Source organism: Penicillium maclennaniae (genome assembly GCF_028827695.1).
Source record: "Penicillium maclennaniae strain IBT 15551 chromosome Unknown utg000007l:1.0-4884863.0:1.0-4888362.0, whole genome shotgun sequence".
Lineage (NCBI taxonomy): Eukaryota > Fungi > Ascomycota > Eurotiomycetes > Eurotiales > Aspergillaceae > Penicillium > Penicillium maclennaniae.
This window is the reverse complement of record NW_026623219.1, coordinates 150168-174236: the sequence shown is the minus strand read 5'-3', so window position 1 is coordinate 174236 and position 24069 is coordinate 150168. Positions and strand designations below refer to the sequence as shown.

At 51.8% G+C, this 24069-nt stretch overlaps 10 protein-coding genes across 10 annotated transcripts; 4 read left to right on the top strand and 6 right to left on the bottom strand.

The window, feature by feature from the left end:
- Positions 1–1326: 1326 nt before the first annotated feature.
- On the bottom strand, positions 1327–1998 carry N7477_007269 (PHO88 family protein; the record flags this gene model as incomplete). Its single annotated transcript, XM_056968932.1, has 3 exons — positions 1327–1712; positions 1771–1931; positions 1982–1998. The coding sequence occupies 3 exons, from the start codon at positions 1996–1998 to the stop codon at positions 1327–1329; spliced, it is 564 nt and encodes a 187-aa protein (XP_056818964.1).
- A 695-nt stretch (positions 1999–2693) lies between these two features.
- htz1 (histone H2AZ) lies at positions 2694–3422 on the top strand (the record flags this gene model as incomplete). The annotated part of the gene is made up of 3 exons (XM_056968931.1): positions 2694–2792; positions 3050–3119; positions 3175–3422. 3 exons carry the CDS (start codon positions 2694–2696, stop codon positions 3420–3422), a joined length of 417 nt encoding a protein of 138 aa, XP_056818963.1.
- Positions 3423–5123: 1701 nt separating this feature from the next.
- N7477_007267 (uncharacterized protein) lies at positions 5124–7076 on the bottom strand (the record flags this gene model as incomplete). The annotated part of the gene is made up of 2 exons (XM_056968930.1): positions 5124–6653; positions 6741–7076. The coding sequence occupies 2 exons, from the start codon at positions 7074–7076 to the stop codon at positions 5124–5126; spliced, it is 1866 nt and encodes a 621-aa protein (XP_056818962.1).
- Positions 7077–10436: 3360 nt separating this feature from the next.
- N7477_007266 (DUF3431 domain-containing protein) lies at positions 10437–11928 on the top strand (the record flags this gene model as incomplete). Its single annotated transcript, XM_056968929.1, has 3 exons — positions 10437–10960; positions 11044–11595; positions 11652–11928. 3 exons carry the CDS (start codon positions 10437–10439, stop codon positions 11926–11928), a joined length of 1353 nt encoding a protein of 450 aa, XP_056818961.1.
- A 371-nt stretch (positions 11929–12299) lies between these two features.
- On the bottom strand, positions 12300–12912 carry N7477_007265 (putative GPI anchored protein; the record flags this gene model as incomplete). The annotated part of the gene is made up of 2 exons (XM_056968928.1): positions 12300–12577; positions 12630–12912. The coding sequence occupies 2 exons, from the start codon at positions 12910–12912 to the stop codon at positions 12300–12302; spliced, it is 561 nt and encodes a 186-aa protein (XP_056818960.1).
- A 1254-nt stretch (positions 12913–14166) lies between these two features.
- On the top strand, positions 14167–15144 carry N7477_007264 (putative aldo-keto reductase (AKR); the record flags this gene model as incomplete). Its single annotated transcript, XM_056968927.1, has 1 exon — positions 14167–15144. The coding sequence occupies one exon, from the start codon at positions 14167–14169 to the stop codon at positions 15142–15144; it is 978 nt and encodes a 325-aa protein (XP_056818959.1).
- An 809-nt stretch (positions 15145–15953) lies between these two features.
- On the top strand, positions 15954–18345 carry N7477_007263 (uncharacterized protein; the record flags this gene model as incomplete). Its single annotated transcript, XM_056968926.1, has 3 exons — positions 15954–16414; positions 16472–17255; positions 17296–18345. 3 exons carry the CDS (start codon positions 15954–15956, stop codon positions 18343–18345), a joined length of 2295 nt encoding a protein of 764 aa, XP_056818958.1.
- A 269-nt stretch (positions 18346–18614) lies between these two features.
- Positions 18615–20255, bottom strand: cwc27 (putative peptidyl-prolyl cis-trans isomerase; the record flags this gene model as incomplete). The annotated part of the gene is made up of 1 exon (XM_056968925.1): positions 18615–20255. The coding sequence occupies one exon, from the start codon at positions 20253–20255 to the stop codon at positions 18615–18617; it is 1641 nt and encodes a 546-aa protein (XP_056818957.1).
- Positions 20256–21004: 749 nt separating this feature from the next.
- N7477_007261 (Clr5 domain-containing protein) lies at positions 21005–21501 on the bottom strand (the record flags this gene model as incomplete). The annotated part of the gene is made up of 2 exons (XM_056968924.1): positions 21005–21067; positions 21124–21501. 2 exons carry the CDS (start codon positions 21499–21501, stop codon positions 21005–21007), a joined length of 441 nt encoding a protein of 146 aa, XP_056818956.1.
- Positions 21502–22006: 505 nt separating this feature from the next.
- Positions 22007–23449, bottom strand: N7477_007260 (uncharacterized protein; the record flags this gene model as incomplete). The annotated part of the gene is made up of 1 exon (XM_056968923.1): positions 22007–23449. One exon carries the CDS (start codon positions 23447–23449, stop codon positions 22007–22009), a length of 1443 nt encoding a protein of 480 aa, XP_056818955.1.
- Positions 23450–24069: the final 620 nt, after the last annotated feature.

The window sequence follows — 24069 nt, the reverse complement described above, 5'->3', positions numbered from 1 at the left end:
GAGAGGAGGGGAGGATGCAATTCTTGTAGTATTACGCAACGACCAGATCACCCAACGCTACACCGGCACCTTCTTGGAAACCCCCAGACGTCTCGGCGCGTCGGAGCAAGTTAGCTGCAGTTCCCGACACTTGCCGCTTGCACAGCTCCCCAGCGCCCTTTTCCGGTTTCATACACCGGGGGATTCAGGAAGCTTTACGATATTTCCTCAACGCTGTGCCAATGAGCGCGCAGCGATCCTCACACGTCGGGTCCCTGTGACCTGATTGCCTCGGCGAGAAGCTTTAGAATGTTTTGCCAGACTACTTGAGCACGATAATGTAAATTTACCAGACCATAGAGGCAATTCCGATGCCCGAAAGAAGGAGGGGGAAGTGGGGGGAAGAGAGGGGGGGGGGGAGGAAGCTCTGGAGGGGTGGAGGGGCAGTGGATGATGCCATGACTGAGGGGCAACCGTCTCCTTAGTAACCACTGAACCACAACCATCTGGTAGGGCCAACAGGCACAGATTCATAGTTTGATGGTTGCCGCTATGATCCTTTATCTTTTATTATGCGTTTTTCAAGTAATTCTGCGATCGGTTCATCACTTCTCTTTTTAGGCCGTCTATGCCATATGCGGCCATGCGGGAGCGGGATGCCTCAAACCAGACTGCGGTGGACCGATCCGGGATGGGGCAGCTGTATAAGATCTGGTCCGCGCCCTGAAAGAGGTCACCGGTAGCTGGGCCACGAGGGCAATCAAAATTTTTTTTTTTTTGATTTTGGGGGGTTTTTCTTCTCACATAATCTCTTTCGGGTAAACGTTGGGTTCCTGGTGTTAAATCAGGCAGATCCCAAGAATTATAAATCTCCGACACCGGCCATCTGAGGGGACAAGGGACGTGTTCAAGTGAATTTGCGGACCCCGAGCATGATGTTTGATGACAGTGATGGCAATGATGACAGTGATAATAGTCATGGCAAGGATATGACATATGACATATGACATTAGTTCTAGCATGCCACCCGCAGCCCCGACTGGAGATTTATCGGCAAGTCCTTATCGCTCTCGCTTCGGTGGAAACATATGGAAATTCGCAGATACCCGCTACGAGTCTGATCGCATCGCCACCCCAGCAGCGCACGGCAGGCCATTACGACCAACGAAGAGAAAGAGGGAAGATACAATATTAGAGATTAAGAAGCGTCACCGCTCAACTCATCGCCATGGTATTTGGGAGGGATATAATACAAGTCAGAGGCGGCCGTAGCAAAGCGTCCACATGCAAGTCCGGGTCAAAAGACGACCGTCAATCGTACCAATTAATTCGCCATATATCGACCATTTACTCCTCCTTGACACCGCCGCGGTAGTTCTTCTCGGCAGCCTCGATGGAAGCCTTGTCACTCTTGGGCGCACCCTGGGACATGAAGCCGCCGCCAGCCTTGAAGGGACGGGCGAGGTCACCGGTAGCGGGCTGGCCGAAGATGTGAATCTTGACCAGGTTGGACTCGATGGCACCCTTAAGGGGGATGATTGACTGAATGAGGAGGGGGTTGGTGTACTTCATGTAGAGGTGCATCACGCCCATCATGCCAACACCCATCAGCTGGCTGCGGAACAACTGGCGGAGCTGTCCCTTGTCATAGTCCATGTTGGTGGTGGTCACGGGCTTGGGTTCCTCGCCGGTGCCCATAGGGGCAGGCTCCACGTACTTCAGGGTTGTCATGTCTAGTTGTCGATTAGTGTTGAGTCGCGTGGTCTCCCGTGGGAGCGACGAGTCACATACCCTTTTTGCTGTTGATCTTGGCCTGTGTCCACAGATAGATACCCACAATGAGGACGTTGGACAGGATGTACAGAGCACGGACACCCATGAGCACATCGGGGTTATCGAAGGGAACCTTCTTGGACAGCTGCATCATCACCAAGATGATGGCCAGGTTGGTACTGCATTACGTGTTAGAGCACTCCGTACACGCGAAATAGGTACAACATACATTTGAGGAGACACCATTTTGACGAGTTGAACCCTTGGAGAGCTGGACGAAGTACGGGGGAGATGGAAGGAACACTGGAGAACCAAAAATCAATCGCGTTTGCCCCGGGCCACCTGGCACTTCGGAAGAACTATCAGGCCGCTGTCAGGTGACCTGCTCCGCTCGAACTTCATGGGTTGTGTTCCTCACTACTCCTCCAGGGGTTCAACGAACCCTCAGTCCATTCTCCTGAATGATGAAGCAAACCTAGGGACGGATAAAAGTCTCGATGCCTAGAGCTTTGGGTTGAACGTCATTCGAGATGATCTGATGGCTCTGTGGATGCCCGCAAACGAGCTTCACACGGTGGCGCCTACTGACCACTCAGTTCACACTAACCCGATTCGAATCCTCCGCGGTTGGGTGATGGAAGACTCCTTTATGCACCTCGGATGCGATATCTCTCAACAATCCAAAAATCCCACATCAGACCGCAGTCAACCGTGCACTGTGCAACTATCGCCGTGCGACCTTGAGATGGGTTACCGTATTGGGACTAGCGTCGGGCCGTCTTTTAGCGACCGTGCCGGCGTGGACATTTCTGACTTCTCCATCCATCAACAACGCGCGTGTCTTCCTGCATTCTGAATCGCTTCCCCATCCAGCTTCCTGCCGGATCGCCTGCCATCCTACTCCAACGCGCTATACCATCACCTGCAAATACTCAGTCAAAATGCCTGGCGGAAAGGGCAAGTCTATCGGTGGAAAGGGTGGTTCCAAGGACTCTGCGGGGAAGGCCCAGAAGTCTCACAGCGCAAAGGCTGGCCTGCAGGTGTGTCGTCGCCCATTGTCGCCCTGGCCCATGCTCTATGCTGTCGATTCAGGATGTGAGATCAGGGGCTGGACCGTGGCTTTCTGTCAACTTGGCGACGCGTCGAGTTGACTTCCCCTCACTGGCCTGAAGTTTCAGGATCTGGCGAGGGGTCTCATCTTTCGTCCCGCCTGTCGCATGTCCTCTTCATCGCGCATGGGCGTCGAGTCACGTCGAACCCCGCGTTCACGTCCATACGACTAACATTGATCCTCTAGTTCCCCTGCGGTCGTGTCAAGCGTTTCTTGAAGAACAATACCCAAAATAAGATGCGTGTTGGTGCCAAGGGTATGTTCCCTTTTGCCTCCCGGTGACCTTTCGTCATGTGCTGACAAATCCACAGCCGCCGTGTACGTGACTGCTGTCCTCGAGTACTTGACCGCTGAGGTACTGGAATTGGCCGGCAACGCCGCCAAGGATCTGAAGGTCAAGCGCATCACGCCTCGTCACTTGCAGCTCGCCATCCGCGGTGACGAAGAGTTGGACAGCCTCATCCGCGCCACGATCGCCTTCGGTGGTGTCCTGCCACGCATCAACCGTGCTCTGCTCCTCAAGGTCGAGCAGAAGAAGAAGGGCAAGCCCGAGCTGTAAACAAGACGGTGTATGTGCACAATTAGGTTCCCGAACCCGCTTCCTCCGTGGTCTTTCTGTCTTATCATTCTTCACGGCGCGATTCTGATGTATTTGTCTATTCCCCGGTTTTACGTGTTGTTTTATTGTTCCATGTCTCTTTCTAGTTCACAAGGGCGCTGTAATGGGAAAATTGGGGGATATCCTGGTAGTGTGGGAATTACTACTTCATTGATCTATCCTGACTTGAATTGTAGCCATTCAACAACCATGTTTGCAGACTTTCGAGCCATGAGTATCTGTGGGCAATAAATCCAATGCCTAGAGCTGAACGTATCCTGATAGGCGAGCTTTGAAGCCAGCCATCGCTGAGCATTCCTCGGAATAATACAATCGACTAGGTCACCTGCGGTAATGAACCATTGAGCTGTATGCTGTCGCATGGGTGGGTACACGGGTTCAGCAGAATGGATTACCAGGTTTAGTAATCATGTCGGAAAATTATGTGATGACTCCCACCACTTGCATCCTCAGTCCGATCAGTCAATGGCCCTAGTGCATGGAGACGGGGGATCGGCAGGGACGGGAATGCCAAGACCATAATAAACAAACCCCATCGGAACTCTGGGTACTCTCGGTAAGTTTCGGGTTACGGCGAGAGATATAAGAGTATGCCGGACTCTGATCCTTCACCACTAGATGGCTTCTAGGACTACCAAGAGACAGACAAGGCAGAAAAAACTACACTGATTGAGGGAAGAGAGTTGGAAAACGTAAGAGGTACATGGGATTGTCGAAATCTGAGTACAACGTCCAAAGAGAAAGCCCCTAGACTGCAATGATACCAAACATGAAGAAAAAAAATCCCCTCGATACATTGTTCAAAATCGAGTTGGAGATCAGAAGTCACTTGGCTTGACATATACTGCAGCCACCCGGTGCTGTCTTTGAAGACAGTTGAGCAGAGGCGTGGTCGCCTCAACTGTGCAAGACGAGCATTCGATGGAACCACGTAGAAAAGCTTAGAACAAGACATTCCCGCCTTCGATGGACATATAGTAAAAGAAGCATTGGTCCCCAAAACGGGGGTGGACTGGCGTCGCAATTAAGGGACACGATGGCAGAAGAGAAGAGAAGAAAAAAGAGAAAAAGAAAAAGAACTGGGCCAGAAACATTAAACGGATGCGAGTCGCCCCATGTACAAACTTAACAGGAATATGCAAATGCTTTGTCGTGTCTTCTGCCGGGGCAGGGTTCTTTTGAAGTCATTCTTCGTAGGCGTCCCACCGAGCAGCAGTGGTCATAAGTCCACTTCCCAGCAGTCGGGGGAAACACTTGATTTGCAAGAAAAAGACGGCGCCCGCAGAATCAAATCAGAAACAGTAACAGATCCAGAGTTCGAATCTCGGCTGGCGTGCGCGAGGAAACAGTGGCGAAGAAACGGTTCCAACGTGTGGGCTGCCCCAAAAAAGTAATAAACGTCTAAACTTGGCTTTCAATCAGCGAAAAACAATGGATTTTTCTTCTTTTTTTTCTTTCTTTTTGGTTGTCATCTCGTCATCCCTCATCGAAATCGTAAGCCGGTGAAATTGGCAGAACAGGGCCTCGTGATACAGGTTCGTATTCGTCTCGCGGCAAATCAGTCAGATGTTGGCAAAAACAGTATAGGTGGGGGATCGCCATCGTCAAATCGCTAATTTTTTGGTATTTCGGTTGACTCGTTTACTCAACAATGATTTCGACGCCCGAAGTGGCGCGGAGTTCGTCACTGCCGCGGGCCTGGTGGCCGTTCTGACGACGGAAGCCGGTGCCTTTCTCGGGGGTCGGGCCACGGGGCTGTCGGATCGGCATGCGCTCTTGCTGGGCATTGTCAAATCCAACTCCCATACCACGGTTGCTGCCAATCGCACCTGCGGACGAGGGCTGGCTGTCCTGATCCCAGGAGAACATACCACGCAGTCGTCGGGGGCTGGAGTTGGGGCCTCCGATGCCCGTGCCAAGAGAGAGACCACCTAGGCTGTTAACCAAAAGGTTGTCGTCCCGTTGCATGCCCAAAGACGAGCCGGATGGGGCGGAGGTGAGAGTTGGGGTGTTAGAAGTGCCCGTTTGAGAATTCTCGTACTGGAGACGGGCGCCGTTGGACTGAAGAGCGGCCGGGAAGCTGGCGGAGGAGGGGACGGGGGACGGCGTGTAGGAGCGCAGATCAGCGAAAGACTTGGCGGCGCGCAGGTTCTGCGTATTGGCATAGTTGCCGGGAGAATCCATCACACCGAGGAAGTTCGAATTCTGGCCGCGCATGGTGTTGAAAGAGTTGGGGCCACCCTCGTTGCGGGCCTCGCTAAAGTCAATGGTGGCGGCACGATTCAGACCACGACGAGCATTGTCGTTCTGGCCAGCGGGAGGGATCGATGAAAGGGGCGGGCTGACGTTGGTGCCAGCGGCGACCTTGAAAACCTGGACTTGGCGCTGATCGCCGTTCCCGCGGGAGGCGTGAGCCAAACCCATGTTGTGAGCCAGGGTGTGAACCGTGCGTCGCTGGGACGGGGTGAGATTAGGAGGGAAGATCACGGAATCGCGAGCGGTATCCTCCTTGAACAGCAAAAGTTGGGAGTAGTAGGAAAGAGTTTGGCTGTCGTTCAAGTCCACTTCCACTTGTCCTTCTTCAGGGGTGAGTTTTTCGGACGAGACGTGAGGAGTCAAATCTAACTTACCAATTTTCTGGCCACGCTGCGACACTGGAGAAGGCGATGTAGCGGGGATGTGTGAGGCGAGGGAAGACATGGAACTCTGGGTCTGCAGAGTCGAGGGCATAGGACGGTGCTGCTCTTCGAGCTGACCCCGACGCTCTCGCTTCTCCCGCTCGATCCGTTCACGCTCCTGCAAAGGCAGCATCTTCTTGTATTCCACCCGCAGTTTCCGGCCCTGCAACTCGAAGTGGTTCAGAACCTCGATCACGGTTGCAGTCTCCTCCGCCGAGGTGAAGTTGGCAAAGGCGAGGCCACGGAAAACGCCATTGTCAAAGTGGTAGTTGAAGGCGTAGGGCAGGGGCAGGTTCAACTCCGTCATTAGCTGTACCAGTTGCTCCTTCTTGACCGCGAAAGGGATGTTCTTGATAACAATCGCGGTCGGGATGAGTTCGTCATCGCCCTCTGAGGAAGCCGATGCTTCCGGTCGCATCGCACTGCTCTGAATGGGGCCAGGGCCCAGGTTAGAAAAGGCGTTTGGCATGCCTGGTTGCTGATCAAGCCAGGTCTAAAAGGTGATGATGTTATGTTAGTATTGGGAGTGGTTGGTGATCGTGGAAGAATTTTGTTGGGAGAGACCACAAACAACACGTACCGTGGGCAGACCAGTTCGTCCACGAGCGGACGGCTTCAGACTCGCCGAAGCCGAGCGAATACCTCCGAGAGATTGAGCATTGTTGAAACCGTTGGGGTTCCAAGTTTGCGAGCCGGAGAGATCATAAGCGTAGGAATTGTTCTGCAGTGATGGGTTCAACCGCTCCAGCCGGGCGGACTCGTAGCGGGCCATCTGATCCTCGTACAGGTTGACAGGCATCGGGCCGTAAGCGTCGAACTGGCGAGAAGGCTGGCGGTGTAAAGGTTGTTGATGCCGCTGGGAGCCAGGGGAACGCGCAGAAGGATCGTGATACATGTCGGATTGTTGATAACTCATGGCCGAGGGAGGGTTCCGAGGAATGTGGGCACGTTCAAAAAAAAAATTTCCACCAACAACACGGAAGAAGTCGCAAACTATGCGAACATGAGGTGAAAAAGAGGACACAGATAGAGCAAAAAGAAGGAACCGTGAAAAAAAGCAAAATCGCTCACGGATGCAAAGTCGTGCTCGTGCGGGTCATGAAAGGGGGGTAAAATGAGGGTTTTTTTTTCTCCCCTTCTTTCTTCTGGCTTGTGGTTCCTAGGAAAATGTTTTTGATCTGATCTCTGAAAAGAGAAGTGTCACCTCGGTAATGAATGAGAAATTCACACCGCGAGGAACTGGAGGAAGACAAGTGGGGGGGGGATAGGGAAGAGGAAAAGGGAAAGAAAAGACACGCAAGGCCGGAAGTGGGTGAGCGGTCCACAAAACCGCCAAGAACGGGGAGTAAGGAGTTGCGGGTGTTTTTTCAACTATTTGCTTGCACTTTCCACGAGTTTTGGGGCCTGTCGGACTCTTATAACATCGGCTCTGCATTTGTCTCTAGGATACGAATAAGTCCCTTTTTCCCCTTTCTCGTTTTTCTATTCTGGGGCTTCATATTGACGTCGGGTTGCCAATCACTCTTCTCGTCCTGGATCCTCTGAATCCCTCCGCCTCCTCTTTACTCTGAGCCCCTTCTATACTTCGTCCTAGGTACTGACTTATTTCCGCCTTTTCATGCTTATTCTTGAGTATCTCTTTTTTTTCTTCCCTGAATATTGGGGTGTTTTCCAGTAAATTCTGCTAGCCGAGTCAGCATGTCAACCCATCGACTCCCCTATTATCCCCGTTTCCTGGGGGTGCCCGAGCTTCGAACTTTTTAGACTCTGTTCTAGGTGGATGCTGTCTCCGCCACGGTGGGCACTAAAAAATAATGCAAATCTCCCTACGGAGGAGAACTGGATCCAAATCACATCCAACATGATACGCGGGACTCCATCTACGGCTAATGTTCTTCTACTTTTTTATACTTCGAATATTATACATCCCCTGGGTTGTATCACTCCAAACGCTCTGTCGGGCCGCGACGATCTCGCACGAGGGGGTTAAGTGACATCTGACCGGTCTAGTGCACTCCCAGTGCACGCCCTGCCTCGTGCTCCGGTGCCACTATATGTGATACGCTTGACAGGTCCCTGTACTGTAGCACTTGGGCCACCGAGTAATTTGATTTCTACTGCCCCCACCCAATTCTTCTATGTATAGCCCACTACTTTTTACTAGGGTCCTTCACAGTATGTTGAACACTCCTTCCTTTCCTCCCCCCCTTTTTCCACCCCTTCTTAGCGTCTCCGGCGGATCATCTCCTATCTCGATCTGGAAGCGCTTGTCGTTTGCCACCACCTTAGTCGGCCACCTATTTCTGGCCCTCCCGGAACCCTTTCTGAAACTTCCTTGCCAATAGTTTGGTCCTGCGGGATTGGCCAGCGATTTCTCATCGGTACTTGGCCCTTGCCGTGACAGACGGCGTGTGGTGCTATACACGCCAAGCCCACTCCATGAAATTGAAACCTTTCAGCGCGTCTCCACGATCCGCGCAGCCTCCGTGCTAGTGGCGCCGCGGAACCGCCGAGGAAGCTCCTAGACACCAGCTAGAACATTTGAAATCCGCTAGAGCCCGGTTAGAGCGCGCGAGAGTGGGAACGTCAGTTTCCGATGGTCGGTGGAGAGCTCGGCTTAGTATTTTCTGCGAGTGACCCTCTCACAGGCCAGGCTAAGGATGGAGAAGCTATTCGGAGCTGCTTGTCAATTCCGGTCTCCTCTTTCCCCCTGATCTGCCTCATCGACCCTGCATGCTGATGACAGAGACGTGATGTTGATTTACAGGATCTCTGGCCGCAACTTGCCACCAGCTCACAGGATCTACTTAGTGACCCCCCCTCCCCCCCCCGCCCCCCCCTTTTTTTTTTACCATTTGAAAAGATCAGCCATTGACTTCCTCAATGCTGCGAATTTCAGCCAAGCACTCGGATAATGGAAGATGTGGACTTTCGCATCCCGGAATCCGCCTTCGCCGTGGTCCGTGGTGGACACCGTGAAGAGAACCTCCTGGCGCTAAACAATGGCGTTATGAGCGAGTGGGTAATAAAGTCATTGGCTTGTCTCATCGGAGTTATGAAAAGACGTCTTCCGGGAGCGCAGAAGCTCAGAAGTTCGGAGCCATCAGGATCCATTGAAAGTGGAACGGGTAGTGGGAATGCTTTGGCCAATTCAGGCGAGACTTTGTACTCCATTGTTGGGAATAGAGTCATCCTGGCTTTGGGAGGGGCGAATGTGTTCTACCCCTGAATTGACGAGACCAGCCCTAAGGATGATCGACTTGGGATCGGCGACTAGATATTGGGAAGCATGACTGATTGTTAAGAGGGATGAAGACGGATTTTATGCCCAAACTTCTGAACTGATCAGGTGAATCTGCACGGTCAAGCAACGAGTGCATGAGACTTATCGAAGACTAGAGGCACCGGGCGTCCCGCTATATGTGACGTCTATACGCGTCGCTTCTGAAGATCACATTGGGAAGAAATGGATGATTTTGCAGCCATCTTACAGCCGCTCTGATTCATCAGACAAGGCTGCCCAATATTTACACTCAGTGGTCCATCGAAAATGGGTTTGCGTTGGTCGCATCGATTATCGGGCAACCTCAGTCAAGCCTAGATACGTGAATTGGGGAAGGACAGGAGTAATTTGGGTTCAGATGTTCAATATTGGTAGGAAGCATTTGCGAGAGGTCTGTCTAGGCAGCATCAACACCAATAAAAGTGTCGAGTTGCTAGACTCGAGACTATTATTGATGGTAAGACTCTCGCGAGGCCCTAGCAAGACCTTAGCGTCTCAATGAAGAGGATCGCCATGACGTCGAACGGGAGAGGGTCGTGAAGTCTGGACAAGTTTGCGAAAGTCGCAGACGCACGGAGTTTATCTTATGGCTATAACGATGAAAACCTCATTGGATCCAATGTGAAAACAGCACAGAAGCAGGCCACAATGTGCCCAGGAAGAGATATACGAATCGCTGACGAATGCCCGCCCCACTCTATATTTGCCGACTCAAGTTTCTTTTACCACGACCGATGATGAAGAATGCTCGTGGACAATCAGCGCATATCTAGACCTTGAGCAGCATTGGAACCTACGGTTTTCCTATATCGAAAGTCTTCAAGAAGGGGCAGTCGCGAGGATCAAGCCACGATAAAGTGATGAGGCGTCGTCTGTCTGGATGCGTCGATGTGGGTCCTGCCAAGTCGGCGCCTTTTTTAAGTTCTTAAAAGTTGCTTGTCGCCCGCGTGGTTCATCGACCTTTTAAACAGCTGGATCTGTAACTGCGCGACGATGCGCACGTTACGTATAACGCTCGTCTGCGGCCTGGTCTTGACCTTGTTGTTGGTGAAGACCCATCTGGGCTCCATCAAGTCCGATCGGGTGGACCACCAGGACCACCAGGACCGCCGGAAATTTGATTTCGTGGTAAACGACGGGGGTGCCCATATCGAGCTGGTCTCGAAGGATCAATTGCGTCCTCCTGTTCAAGCTTGGTCTAGCTCAACTGTCACCTCAACGACCACCGTCTCAACTTCCACTTCTAAGATCTATCCGGAGCCGACCAAGCCGGCTATAAAGCGGACGGAGTTTAAGCCACAGATTATTCCGGTGGAAGTTCCGGGACTTTGGTATGACGACTATGATGACTTTGATGATCCCTGGTGGCAGTATCTAGGAGATGAAGAAGAGGAAGAGCGCAAGCCCACTCCTTCATCACCTCCAAAGCCCAAGGTGACGCCTAAGACCGATCGGATTATCGTCATGGGCAGAACGTCGTGGGAAGACTCCGATTGGCTGGAAGAGGAGTTGCCAGAGTAAGTTGATACCCGACCATCAATCTCTTCCTTCCAAGCTATATTCAATGGCTTTATTCTGATCCGATCCCCCAAAACTGTAGATGGCAGCATGCAGTCTACGTGGTCGATGATCCGGACGCTGAATATGCCGTCAAAGAGAATAAAGGCAAAGAGAGCAATGTCTATCTTCAGTACATCATTGATCACTACGACAAACTCCCTAATTACATGGTCTTCCTCCACGCGCACCGCGCCAGCTACCATGTCGAGTTCATGGAGCAGGATAACGCTCTCACCATCCAGCGACTTCAGCTAGACTATGTCGATGAGTCGGGCTATGTTAATCTGAGATGTGACTGGAATCCCGGATGTCCCAATGAGGTCCAGCCATTCCGACAACTGGCCGGGCGCACCACCGAGATTGCCTTTGCTGGGGCTTGGATGCAGATATTCAACAACACCAATATTCCTGAATTTGTGGCGGCTCCCTGTTGCGCTCAGTTCGCGGTCAGCAGGGCTCAAGTTCTTGCCCGCCCTTTGAGTGACTACCAGGCTTATCACAACTGGCTCATGACCACCGAGTTGGACGATGAAACCAGCGGGCGGGTATTCGAGTACTTGTGGCACATCATCTTTGGCAAAGAGGCTGTATAGTAAGTTGGGTTATATCGGTGCGAACGATACAGCTATACTGACTTGTAATGCGCAGTTGTCCGTCGAAGGCTCAGTGTTATAGCGATGTATACAACATCGAGTATGATCCTGAATGGGATTGGTCTTTGCCCCCGGACGAATGGCTTGGCGAGGATTCATCGTGGGGAGAGGATTCATTGGACCAAAAAGAGGAGCTCAGCGATGAAGAAGGAAATGGTCATGAAAAGGATATCTCATCATCATTACCTGAAGATGATACATATGCCATGCGTGGAAATTCATCAGAAGCAGACGAGGCTCAGATTCTGGACAATGTTTCATTGAATTCATGAGTCACGCTTTTTGCATGAATAATGCTACCCTGTACATTCACAGGTTCATATAGATGAATAGATACCCCTTGTCTTGATTTACTAACTGGTAGTTAAACAATTTCTGTGTCATACCTCCTACCTCCTATCTTTCCATCTGGTCAACACCTCGGGTCTAATCTGAGCCTCAGCTCAGAATGGGGAGTATGTTAAAGAAGGAATCAATTCAATCAACCTTCAAAACTAGAACGTATGAACAAAACCATGTACGATTCCAGGTAAGTGATCGACAAAATCATCGTCATTATCCTGCATTCTAACTCACACCGTCATACTCGGTCACCAGCAAAGAACCAAGTATAAAAATCCGATTCACAGCCAAGCCAGGGCAATCAGACCCGCAATTGCAAGAGCAGCAGCTCGGGCATAGACATGCCGGCCGCTGAGTCGGTGGTTGGGGTAGATGATTCCGAGCCTCCTGATCCAGTTGAGTCGGAGCGAGTCGAGTCATTGGTGCTGCTGCCCGTAGAGCTCGGCCTAATTGTAGCCGTGGCAATGCCAGATCTCGAGTCGGTCGCTGTAGTATCAGTAGTTGTAGTCAGAGTTGTCGCGATGGCGGCGTTATATGTGGTTGCGCTGAAGCTACACGAATGCACAATCTCAAGAGCTTCTGATATGGCATTAGAGCGGGTTACAGCCTGATTTTAGACAAATATACATACCATCATTGTCATCACTATCATTGTGATGGTCGTTGTCGTTGTCGTTGTCATTGCCATGGTCGTTGCCGTCATTTTTATAGTTGGTAATGCAAGCCGCACAGAGGGGAACTTGGGTTTTCGCCGGGCTCCAGTTACAGATACGATTCAGCTCAACAGAGTTATTGTCATACTGATTATCACACTTCTCCGAAATTCCCACCACGGGGCCGCAATCAGCCCAGCAACGGTTGGGGACATCGTCGTGCTCCAGTTTGGCCGCGATAGCTACATGGCTGGCAAGCATGAGACCACTAAGAGCGAGGAGATGTTGAGAAAGTATGATGTTGGGGTGTTTCAATAAAACTGGGGTAAAGTGTTCGAGAGTAAATTAATCGCTGGTTGACTGTGTTTCTTCCTGTTAGACATTTATTTCCACGGACCACCTCAGCATGCTTATACCTTCAAATGCTCATGGCACCGACTTGGAAATCCGTGGTCGTTTCTATAATTGACATCACGTACAGATCCATCCCGGCCATACGTAGTAGCTGGGCAGTAAATCTGTCTATACTTCGAGAATCACGCAGTGCTTGGGTAGGGACCCGGACTGCTGAGCCCCTTAGAACATGACCAAGCGAAGATCTTCACATCCAAGTGCACAAGTGGTTGAGTAGGTCAGAATGGGTCACCCCACTACCAAGAGGAGCAACCGCCAATATGAATATGGAAAAAGCCGTTGCCCTGGGCATCATCAAATTGGCCAAGATTGAGCCACGGTATGAGTGGATGTCTTTCACTGACTTGGGGCCGCCAAGGAACCGCGACCAGTTCGCAGTGGCTGTGTAATATCTCACAATTGTCCAACTTCATGGTTTTCCTGAAATATCTCTTTACCTTGCGAGAGCTAGAGAAAAGGCACACATGCGGTGTCCACAAAGCCAAGAACTGGGTTTTGTTCATCTATGTGCCCAAGCCACGCTGGTGAGGCCGCTATTGATATAAGTCGACCCTTCTTGTAGTTTGAGGGGTCAACCGTATTCTGAGTTGAAATCAAAATCACACCGGAAATTTATCGGACATCATGCATGAGAGCCATAACAATAAGGGCTCCTGATTCACGGCGTCGAAATCCAGCGCCCATGCGCGGACTCGCAATGCAGGCCAACCCGCTCCTCCGCAGCCGGATATTTTGTATGTAAGAGACCGGAGAACTCACCAGGGTTCGAATTTTTATCTAAGATCTTCGGCGTGAGCATCAAACCTATTCACATTTCCCAAGACGATGAGGAATAACCGTAAACGCGCATGAGGGGTTTAGCTTATGAGGATTTCACAACAAAAATCAATCAAAGCATCTATCCAAGTCTAGCAACCAAAAGCATCCAGAGTATGGACGGCTTGAGTGCCAAGGAAAATAGCTCTTTCGACAGATAGTACCTCACAATCAAGGTGTTGCAGTCACATCTCTTAGTAAGAACGCGACCCCGCAACCACCAAGTGTCAATCTTTAGTCTTCGAGCACCTCGCCCTCACGAACATCACTCGAGCTGTCGGCAAGATGTGGGAGAGGTACAGTCTGCGTCCAGCTCTCGACTCTGGTCCAGCTTTCATGCCGGTCTTCCTCTACGGCACAGCCTGGAAAAAAGAACAGTCAGCCGATCTCGTGTACATCGCGGTCAAAGCCGGCTTCCGGGCGATTGACACGGCTGCCCAACCGAGACACTATCAGGAAGATCTGGTGGGTGATGGAATCCGCAGGGCAATTGCTGATGGAATTGTTCGCCGGGAAGACTTATATGTGAGTCCATTCAAGCCAACATCTCCAACTGACTCCTGCCTAACCCAAGCCAAGGTGCAAACCAAATTCAGCCCTGTGGAGGCGCAGGACCCGAATAACATGCCGTATCATCCAGAGGCCTCCGTAACCGAACAGGTCCAAACATCTGTCATGTCCTCATTGCACAATTTACGACCATCCTTTGACCCTGCTAGCGTAGACCATGCCTACATTGACGCGCTAGTGATTCATTCACCGCTGCGCACTTTGGAATTGACTTTGGAAGCTTGGTCTGCACTGGAGACTTACGTGCCTCACCGGATCCGGAACCTGGGCATCTCCAACTGTTCTTTGCCTGTACTTCGCGAGCTAAACGACTCTCCCCAGGTCAAGGTGAAGCCTGCAGTGGTGCAAAACAGGTTCTATGAGGACACTCTGTTTGACGTCTCTTTGCGTGCCTTCTGTCGCGACCATCAGATCATCTACCAGAGTTTCTGGACCTTGACAGCCAACCCCGATCTAGTGCGTTCCACACCCGTTCAGCAACTGGCTGCACATACCGATATCAGCCCCGCAGCCGCCCTATACGCTTTAGTGGTGAGCTTGAGCAACGTCGCTGTCTTGAATGGCACGAAGGATGAAGGACGCATGAGAGAAGACCTGGCTGCGCCAACAAGAGTAGAGGAGTTCACGCATGCACAGCCAGAGCAGTGGCAACAAATTCGTGAGAAATTTCGCGCATTGATCAAGGAAGAGTAGGATTATGGATCCAGTTCGACTGGGAGGGTCCTCTTGATAGGCCTTTACGCGCGATTCCTCGTTTTTTTTCTCAGCATCACTCAGGGTAGCTGTTTATCTCTCTAAAGCTCCTCTAAAAGAGACCAAGATGTTCGCTTACATCCAAGGAAACTTAAGCAACGCTCACCAGTTGAAATCTATTCCTTCCGAAGTTCCTCGTTCCGATCAGTAAGTTCGTTGTAAACATCGAATGGTATCAAAAGTCACATGGAAGGAGCTGAGTCAGCAGGGCCCTCCGCTCAAATTGACCTCATCGCCAAGTAGTGACTTTCCAGCGCAAAAGGTTTTGCGGGTTCCAATTCGGCGCTGTCTCTTAAACCGTTCATTTCCCTCGGCTCCCGTGTGAAATCTCTCACGCACGCTTGGGCTACCCTGTCCCTCTCGAGCCCCCTTGAATGTCGATCCATTGTGGCGCGCGCTGATTGTGGTGTATCTCGCCAGAAGTCTTGCAGATCGTTGCTGACCCTCCCTCGTTGATTCGTGGTCGCCAACTGCGCTTTTGTGCATCAACTTCATTTGCGTCGCAGAAAGATTGGTCCGATCGCCATCATCGGCCGGTCTTTTGCCCGTCGGGTGAACCCAGACTTTTTTTACGTGCCTCATCGTGAGATCGATATCCAGGAAAGAATTCATCGAATTCGGAGCGCGAATAGCCTCGAAACTATTTCATCCGAAAAGCCTGTTGCTACAGCATTTATTCTAATTTTCACCCTCCGATAACCGCCACTCGACCACCTAAGGCTCGTCAATTCCCAATGAGCTCCCAAAGTATGACACGCAAACGACCTGCTCCCGGAACGGCTCCGACCGGTCAAGCCCCGATGAGCGCTGTCCCAAACTATTCCTCCTCGAATCCCGGATCTCAACTATCTAACGACCAGTTCCTGCAATGGGGCCAGAACCCCGCCACAAGCGCCAGCAATTCTTCCTCGTTCGCCGATTCTTCTACCTACAACCCGGCGGCATACGCGACATCTCAGGAGCTGTCGGCACCAGGCGCAGCGTCTTCAAATCAACTTGCCCGCAGACAAGCAGCAAACCAGCTAGTCAGCCGAAATCGTGGCTACGAGCAATCCCCAACCGTATACCAGGAGAACAACGGTCAAGACGGAGGGCAGTCTGGCGCATGGGGGGAGTCATTGGAGGAACTATACCAGCGGGCTCTGGCAGCCAAGAGAGATTCTCAGGCAAAGCGAAAACAGATTCCCCCTTTTGTGCAGAAGTTGAGCAGGTATGACAGTCTTGAAGCCCCAGCAATGTGGATTTAAAGCTAATCTACGAACTGCAGTTTTTTGGATGAGTCGAAAAATACCGAGCTGATCCGGTGGTCGGACGACGGTAATTCTTTCATCGTGTTAGACGAGGACGAGTTTGCGAGGACATTGATTCCCGAGCTTTTTAAACACAACAACTACGCATCATTTGTGCGACAGCTTAACATGTACGGCTTCCACAAGAAGGTGGGTTTATCGGATAACTCCATGCGCGCCAGCGAGCGCAAGAACAAAAGTCCCAGCGAATATGCCAACCCTTACTTCAAACGAGGCCACCCAGATTTGCTCTGGTTGATTCAGAAGCCAAAAAACGCGACCGGTCACGCCAGCAAGGGTAGTAAGAGTGGACCTCGGGTGAAGACAGAGGACGCGGATGAGAATGATATGGATGACTATGCTGAGGATAGTGGACCGGCAGCCCGAGATGAGCGTGCCCGCCCACGGCACCTTTCGCTGCTCACCGACTCTCAGATGCCCAATGACCAACTTTCTGGGGTGTACCGTGAGTTGCAGGCAATCCGTCAGCAGCAGTCGATCATCTCGACCACTATCTCCAGGCTGCGGAAAGAGCATGAGCAACTCTATGCGCAGGCTGCCAATTTCCAAGAACAGCACACTCGTCACGAGAACTCGATCAACGCCATTCTCACATTTCTTGCAACGGTGTACAACCGCAGCTTACAAGGACAAGATGGCAACCCTCAAAACCTTGCCAACACGTTCGCTGGAGCCATTTCAGGCGATCAAGGCAACATCGTTGACATGGGCGACAACTTTTCATTTCAACCCGCTGAGCGGGTTGACAAGCCTTCCGGGACAAAGGTCTATGAAAAAGCAGCCGCTGCTCTTGAAAGCGCCCCCAACCGTCGATGATAATGTTCGAGCCACCACATTATCTCCTTCGGTCAGCGGCTCCTATGATACCCGGTCCCGCGGCCATACTCGTCAGCCGAGTGCTACAAAGTCCGGACATGTGGAGGAAGTCCTTGATAACAGTCCACGACAAGACAACACCCACCTGCCTCCAGCTCCGGGAATGCCGTTAGCAGATGACAACTCTCACCAGCGGGATATTATGTCTGTCATAGAAAATTCCAATGCGCGAAACGGCATCCCGACAAGTTTCTCCGAGTTCCCTAACGTTCTTTCCTCCCTGGAAAATGCCGGCGGCAATGTACCTCTCACCCCAAACCAGCGTGCTGACATGCTTCGACTGATGGCCAACGAAACCGGCTCAGGAGGCGCTGGTCAGAATGCGACGAACAATGCTCTGACAACGCCGAACCCACCCCCGATGCCCCACAACTACTCAGGCCGTCTCGCAAACACCCGTCAAGAAATCGATAACCTGGTGAAAATGCAAGCCGAACAGGATCGGTCCGTCCAGAACTTGACTCACCTTCTTCAACCATTAAGCCCGACGGGCGCGATACCTGGTCTTGACAGTGATGGCAACGTGCCGCCCCCACCGCTTGACCTTGACACAATCTTCAACCACGACTATTTTACGGATTTCGCCGACACAGACAATGATAAGAAACATTTCAATTTGGATGACAATGCTGGTCAGGCATTGGGAACGAATAAACACGAAGGCCCCGTCCAAACCGATGATGGCGACACCAACGACCTTTTCAACTTTGACCACATCCCTGACAATGGCGATCTTTTTGAAGCATCGAACCATGACCAAGGCCATGCGGGATACAACTATGGCTTCGATGATGTCCATTACGGCGCCGAATCGGGTTCGGGGAACAATGCGGACTCGGGCCGAGTCATCGAGCAGTTGACCGATAGTGAGGCGACTAGTCCTGCCCGGCCAAATGATGATGGCAAGGGCCTCGACGATGGAGGCAGCGCAGCGAAGCGCCGCCGCAAGGCGTAATTGAGGCAAGAGAGGTTGTAAGAAGGATGTCAAAAGAAAGCACGGGATCATGATTATCCCAGATGCCACGGCGTTATGTATAAGGGGGTATATGCTTCTTTCTGGGCGGCGGTGGGTTATTTTGTACCTAGGTAAAAACTTGCCATGATCCACGATAAAATTATTCAGAGATGGGCTTAAATTTTTTTTGCTCACTCATTTGCCTTGGTCAATCTTGTAGTTGATTATTCGTTGTCCTCCTATTCGTAGCATTTAGAAGACACTAGCTATCAACGCTTCTCTCGATCCCATTCCAAATCTCCTGCTCGCTCACGTTTACGCTCGCGTTCACGGTCTCTTTGGAAACCTCGCTTGCGTCCACCACCTAACGCCTTCTCCTTTTCGCGCGGATCGATGACCATCAGTGAATCTGCGTCTTGGTGCTCCTTCTTCCATTTGAGATCCTTGCCCAAGGTATCCTTGCCGAAGCGCAGTTCATGACTTAGCCAATTTGCATCTTCTCGTCCGGAATCGTGTGCCTCTGCAGCATCAGGATCATCCCAGGATTGACAGGACTGGCAATTGGCAATAAAGTGAAGGTCACAGAGTTGAGCTTCCTCCTCGTCTGCATCTTGGTTCGGATTTTGACCATTCTCTTTTTCTGCGTACCGCTCTTTGTGCGAAGTGGATGGCTTGGTGTCACTTCCTTCTAGCTTGGCCCTGAAGGCATTGAACATACGCAACGCCTCGGTCTCCGCTGCGTTTCTAGGGCCTGCACTGGATGCTGACCCATTCACAGAGCCTGGTGGTGGTCGCCTACGGCCACGAATAGCGGTTTCTGGAATCATAGATTCGAGTGCGGACTTCTTGCGGCCGGTATCAGCGGGACCGGTTTCCACATTTCGACGCATGGAAGCCTTGAGGTTCTCGATTTCGGCGTTCGTCCGCGAAAGTTTGGACTGTTTTGCGGGCTTTTCTTCTGGAGTCGGTGATCGACTCGGTGATTCAGGGTCTTTCAACGGCAACTGGGCCTGCGGATCCGGGGTTTTGACACGCTTGCGCTCAGGTTCTGGTGAGCGCTTTGGAGATAGAGACCTGGGTCGTTTGCGCGGTTGAGTAGATTCTGGCTCTTCGGCCTCGGGGGCTTTTCCATTGCTGCTGGCAGCGCCAGGCGCATCCGCAACAAGTTTGGTATTGAACTTGGGCTTCGCCGGCCGCATGGGCATTTCCTCGTCACCGTCATCGCCTCCGAAGCTCAGAAGGACTTTGCCGGCCTTGCCGGCCTTCTTCTTTTTCTTTGGCGCTTGCTTATCGCCCATTGACGCGGATGCGGTGGTTACCCTGTCCTTTAATTTCCCAGCCAGTGGTCCCAATTCTCCAACCTCGCAAGAGGTCACCTTGACCGGGTATACAGGCCGTTCGGTCCCTTCGACACGCTCTGCGTCTGCGATCTTCAACACGTTGTAGATACTGTCTCCCTCCAGTCGTCCAAAAAGCGTGCATTGTCCGTTCAACTCGCGCTCGGTGTTGGCAAGCGTAATGAAGAATTGACTTCCGTATGTACCATCCTCACTCTTAGCCATGCCCAATAAGCCTCGGCGATTAAAGCGTAGGCGACTGTGTAGCTCATCTCGTAGCATAACCCTCTCATTCGGATCGCGGGCTTCAGGGTCGTACTCGAATTCCGGATATTCGTAGATCGACGTACCACCCGACCCAGTGCCTGTTGGGTCACCACCCTGGATCACGAACCCTGGTGCTATGCGGTGGAATATTGTGCCGGCATAGTAGTTATCTTTGCAGTGCTGAAGAAAGTTCTTGCAAGTGAGAGGGGCCTGATTCGCGAACAGAGCGATGTGTATGGGCCCGACAGTGGTATTCAGAGTGGCTGACGCGGTAGGATTCGGCTCACTGGCGTATTGAGAGGACATTACGAATATTAGGTGAACGAAGCCACACTCGGCGCAGGAGTGTCAATGGCTATTCGAATGTCGCTGAAGGGAAGTCTACATTTCGCAGCTCTGAGAAAAGCGAACGTCATGGCACGTGACACGGATGGGCTTCGAAATACTTCGGCTACATTTCACCTCGAGGGAGCAAGACATGTCTCAAGAGACCTTGGTAAAAGCTCCGGGAGATATTCCAAGGCCGAATAGACAAGATAGTACAATGTTTAGAAACTTCTGAACTATCTCCGAGTCCCGACTGTACAAAAGGCCAATCTAATACAAGAGATATATTATTATCCAAATTCCTTTAGGCGTTCAATGCAGTCCTGAGTCCATGATTGTTTTGTCGCATACGGCAGAATTGGTCGCATGATCCATTAGTCCTCCGATTTGGCGTTCATTGTCAATAGGAGGCTAAACAACGTATTGTGTAGTGTCGCGAATGGGAGGTGACAAGATGGGGTGTCGGGATGGCGGTATGCGAGCTCCAGCTTCATCAAAGGATTTGATGGCTGATGTCCCGACCGGCCTCATCATCAATTACAAGCCTCGAGGGGTGACCAGGTTGAACGGTAGTTGTGGCGCATGGAGGGTAAGGTCGAGCCAGTACATAGTCGCTTACTGGCAGTCAACGGAGGGTCCTTTGGATTGTTGCATAGGGAGAAAGGACTTCTGTGGGGTCAATTGGCGCATAGGGGGGTTGTTGATAATTTGGCATAGCAGTCCCGTAGTCAAGTGGCTTCATCAGCGGATCCGGAGCACGGAATGGCGGGGGTTTGGACAATCAAGAGCTGCTGTCTTGTTCAGCCAGCATCGATATAGGGACAACGACAGGCAGTTTGACAGGTACCGTGGCTGGGGAAGAGCCCTGGTTGTGCTCTAAAGAAGCTCTGGCGTGGAGGCCGAGCTGGAACCGTAAGCGGCGAAGCGTACGCTCAGAGATGTCATAGCCATCTTGCCGTAACAGTTTGAGCATTGCCTTATCGGTCAGTCTATCTTCAATGAAGAGCACCTTGATGCGTGCGTGTAGCACCGCATCGGCTGTTGTTGTTCGGCTGCGTTTGCGAATGCCCCACTTCCGCAGTCGCGATTGAATAGTGCGCTCTTTGACTTGGATGTTATACCGGCTCTCAAGTGTGCGGCCAATGGAATCACTACTGATGCCGTGTTGAAACAGCGTGATAATCTCGTCCCGATAGGGTTCGAGATTGATTTGTTGGCGCGGCATGGTGTGCCAGGTGGGGAAAGTTGGCGATAGAAATTGAGGAGCGGATCACGTAGTGGGTTCCAGGAGGCGGTGAAAGTAGGCGGTGGGTGGCCAAATGTATACACCCGTTCACTGGTGTAGATGGATTTCTCGTGTCCAGATAGGCCGTTGTGACTATGGGAGTAAGCATTCTCCATAACAGTTGATGGAAAGATCATCTAATGTATCAACAGTTTTTCGATTTAGGCAGACTTGGATGCAATTATGGCCCCTCACAATGAGATCCAGAAGAACCAAGGCAATACCCTGAACTATACGATTAGGTTCAATTGCAATATAATTGTCCCACCTGCGTGTGCTGCACGATGGAGATCCCTCACTCAGCACAGCAGATGAGACTTGATTCATTAAATTATGATAGATCGTAATCGATACTAGTCAATGAGGACACATTGGATCAATGTCTCGGCAAGTCTCAGACTGGGCAGAGGATCCTAGCTTGATTGACTTCATACTTCCTTTCACTCTAATTCTTATCATCGGCCGCACCAGCCGCCGAGATCATCTCAGGGCCAGCCTTACGGCGCTTAGAGATGCGGAATCCACCGATAAGGAAGAACAGGGCCTCCAGACCCAGGATCACCGCAAGGGTCACCATCGCGCCAATAACACCGGCAACGGCACGCGAAATACCTCCCGAACTGCTATCAGAAGAGCCGGTCGAGTCGGAGGTTGAGCTGGTGCTTGCAGAGCTGGCGCATTTCCCGTCGGTGTTACCGCACTGAGTGCACCACTGGTCGTCCGAGAGGACCGCGACCTTCTCTGTCTGGGTCTTGAATTCGTCCCACGAGATGAGGTTATTCGCCTGCCCGAACAGAGGGTAGACGGTGGGCTCATCTGAGCCGGTTATGGTGCCGTTGTGGAACATGAAGCGCACGCTGATTTCATCGGTTGAAGGCATACCAGTGCCTGTAGCGTTGGTCACCAACTCCAGCGCAAAGGTAGACGCATAGTCACAGATGCCGGTAAAATCGACAGATGCCGCGGGCAGCTGCATCAGTCCGAAGAATGACATGAAAGTACCATATGAGCCGAATTGGACACCGAGCTTGGACTTGCCCTCCGAGGTGATGGTCTCATTGAGCTGAGACAGGATCTCGCCGGCCAAGACAGCACCATCGATGGCGCGCACTGGGTCGGACGCATTGAAAGCGAGGTTGAACTGCTGGTTGCTGGCCAACTGAAGGAGCTGGGCGTACAGTTCAGTGGTCAAGTTGTCCCGGAGAGGGAAGTCCTTGGTTGAGTTATGAATATAGCCTACATTGAGGTAGTCGAAAATGGTGTAGGCGTTTTTGAAGCTCATCTCGTCCGCGTTGAAGGTGGTGTTCAGCATGGGTGACAATGAGGCATAGAAATCCTTGGTAGATGCCAGCATCGACATATAGGAGCTGGAAGTGTAGTAGTTGTTACTGCTCACGGTGGCCTTGCTGCAGTCACTGGAGCCTTGCAGCCAAGCGGAGTTTTCACTGTCCTGGCTGGTACCGGTACTCTGCACTTGGATGATCTGATATCCATCCAGCGGCGCCTGAACAGAAGTGCCATTCCCCAGAGTTTGCGAGGCTGCCTTGGCCGCGGGCGGATACACGCCCTGCAAGAAACCCGTGGCCGAGTTCTGCAGCACAGCATCTGAGGGAGCGCTCGCGGAGATCTGATTTGCATTAACGATAGCATCACTGATTCCCTCAATCTGCTTATCGGAACCAGATGCAATGTAGCGATCACGATAGAAAGAACCAGCCGCAAAGACCTCGTGGTAACCCAGATCGGTCAGTTCCGTGTTGCCAAAGATCTTCGCGGTGCGATCACCATGGCGGGAATAGATATAGGCACCCAACACACGCTCGGCATCCACGACTGGTGCGGCTAGGGAGACGGCCAGGATAAGACCGGACTGAAGGGAATAACGCATGATGGGATTTGACCTGGATAATCGCAGGGAGAATGGGGAAATCTCGAGACGCTATCACAGCCCGGCGCCCACGCTGCTACTTATATGCTAAATCAACCTCATCGGGCATAGGCTCGTGCATGTTCTCCACCGGGTTGTAAGGCCATTGCGGACCGCCGGTCATCGCAGGTGGACGAGTTGAAACCCCTCTTCCGCCAGAAGTGTAACGGCGACCACCGCATCGAACTAGACCCAGAGCAGCGGTGGGAGAGGCTACTGCAGGCCAAGCCAGGCCAATTCCGAGGAGCAATGGGCCATGAATTAGCTAATTGAAATGCCGAATACCCCCGATCGATAAGAGAGTCAAATCCAATCTCGAAGGTGGAGTTGAGGGGAAAAGTGCGGGAACTGGACCCTTTCCCCCACTCCGACTGTGCCTTTTAGGGCTTCACCCGGCAAGTACTCGCTGTCCCATCTTGGGACGCCCGGTCCGCAATGTGTGTGACACATAGCGCATATACAGATGAGCCGGAAGGGCGGATCAAGTTCTGCTTATATCTCCGCTTATCTTGCATACCCCGAAATAAAAACTCCAATTGTCATGCTAGGATTCATTCTCATTACATACCCCCGCCTGCCTT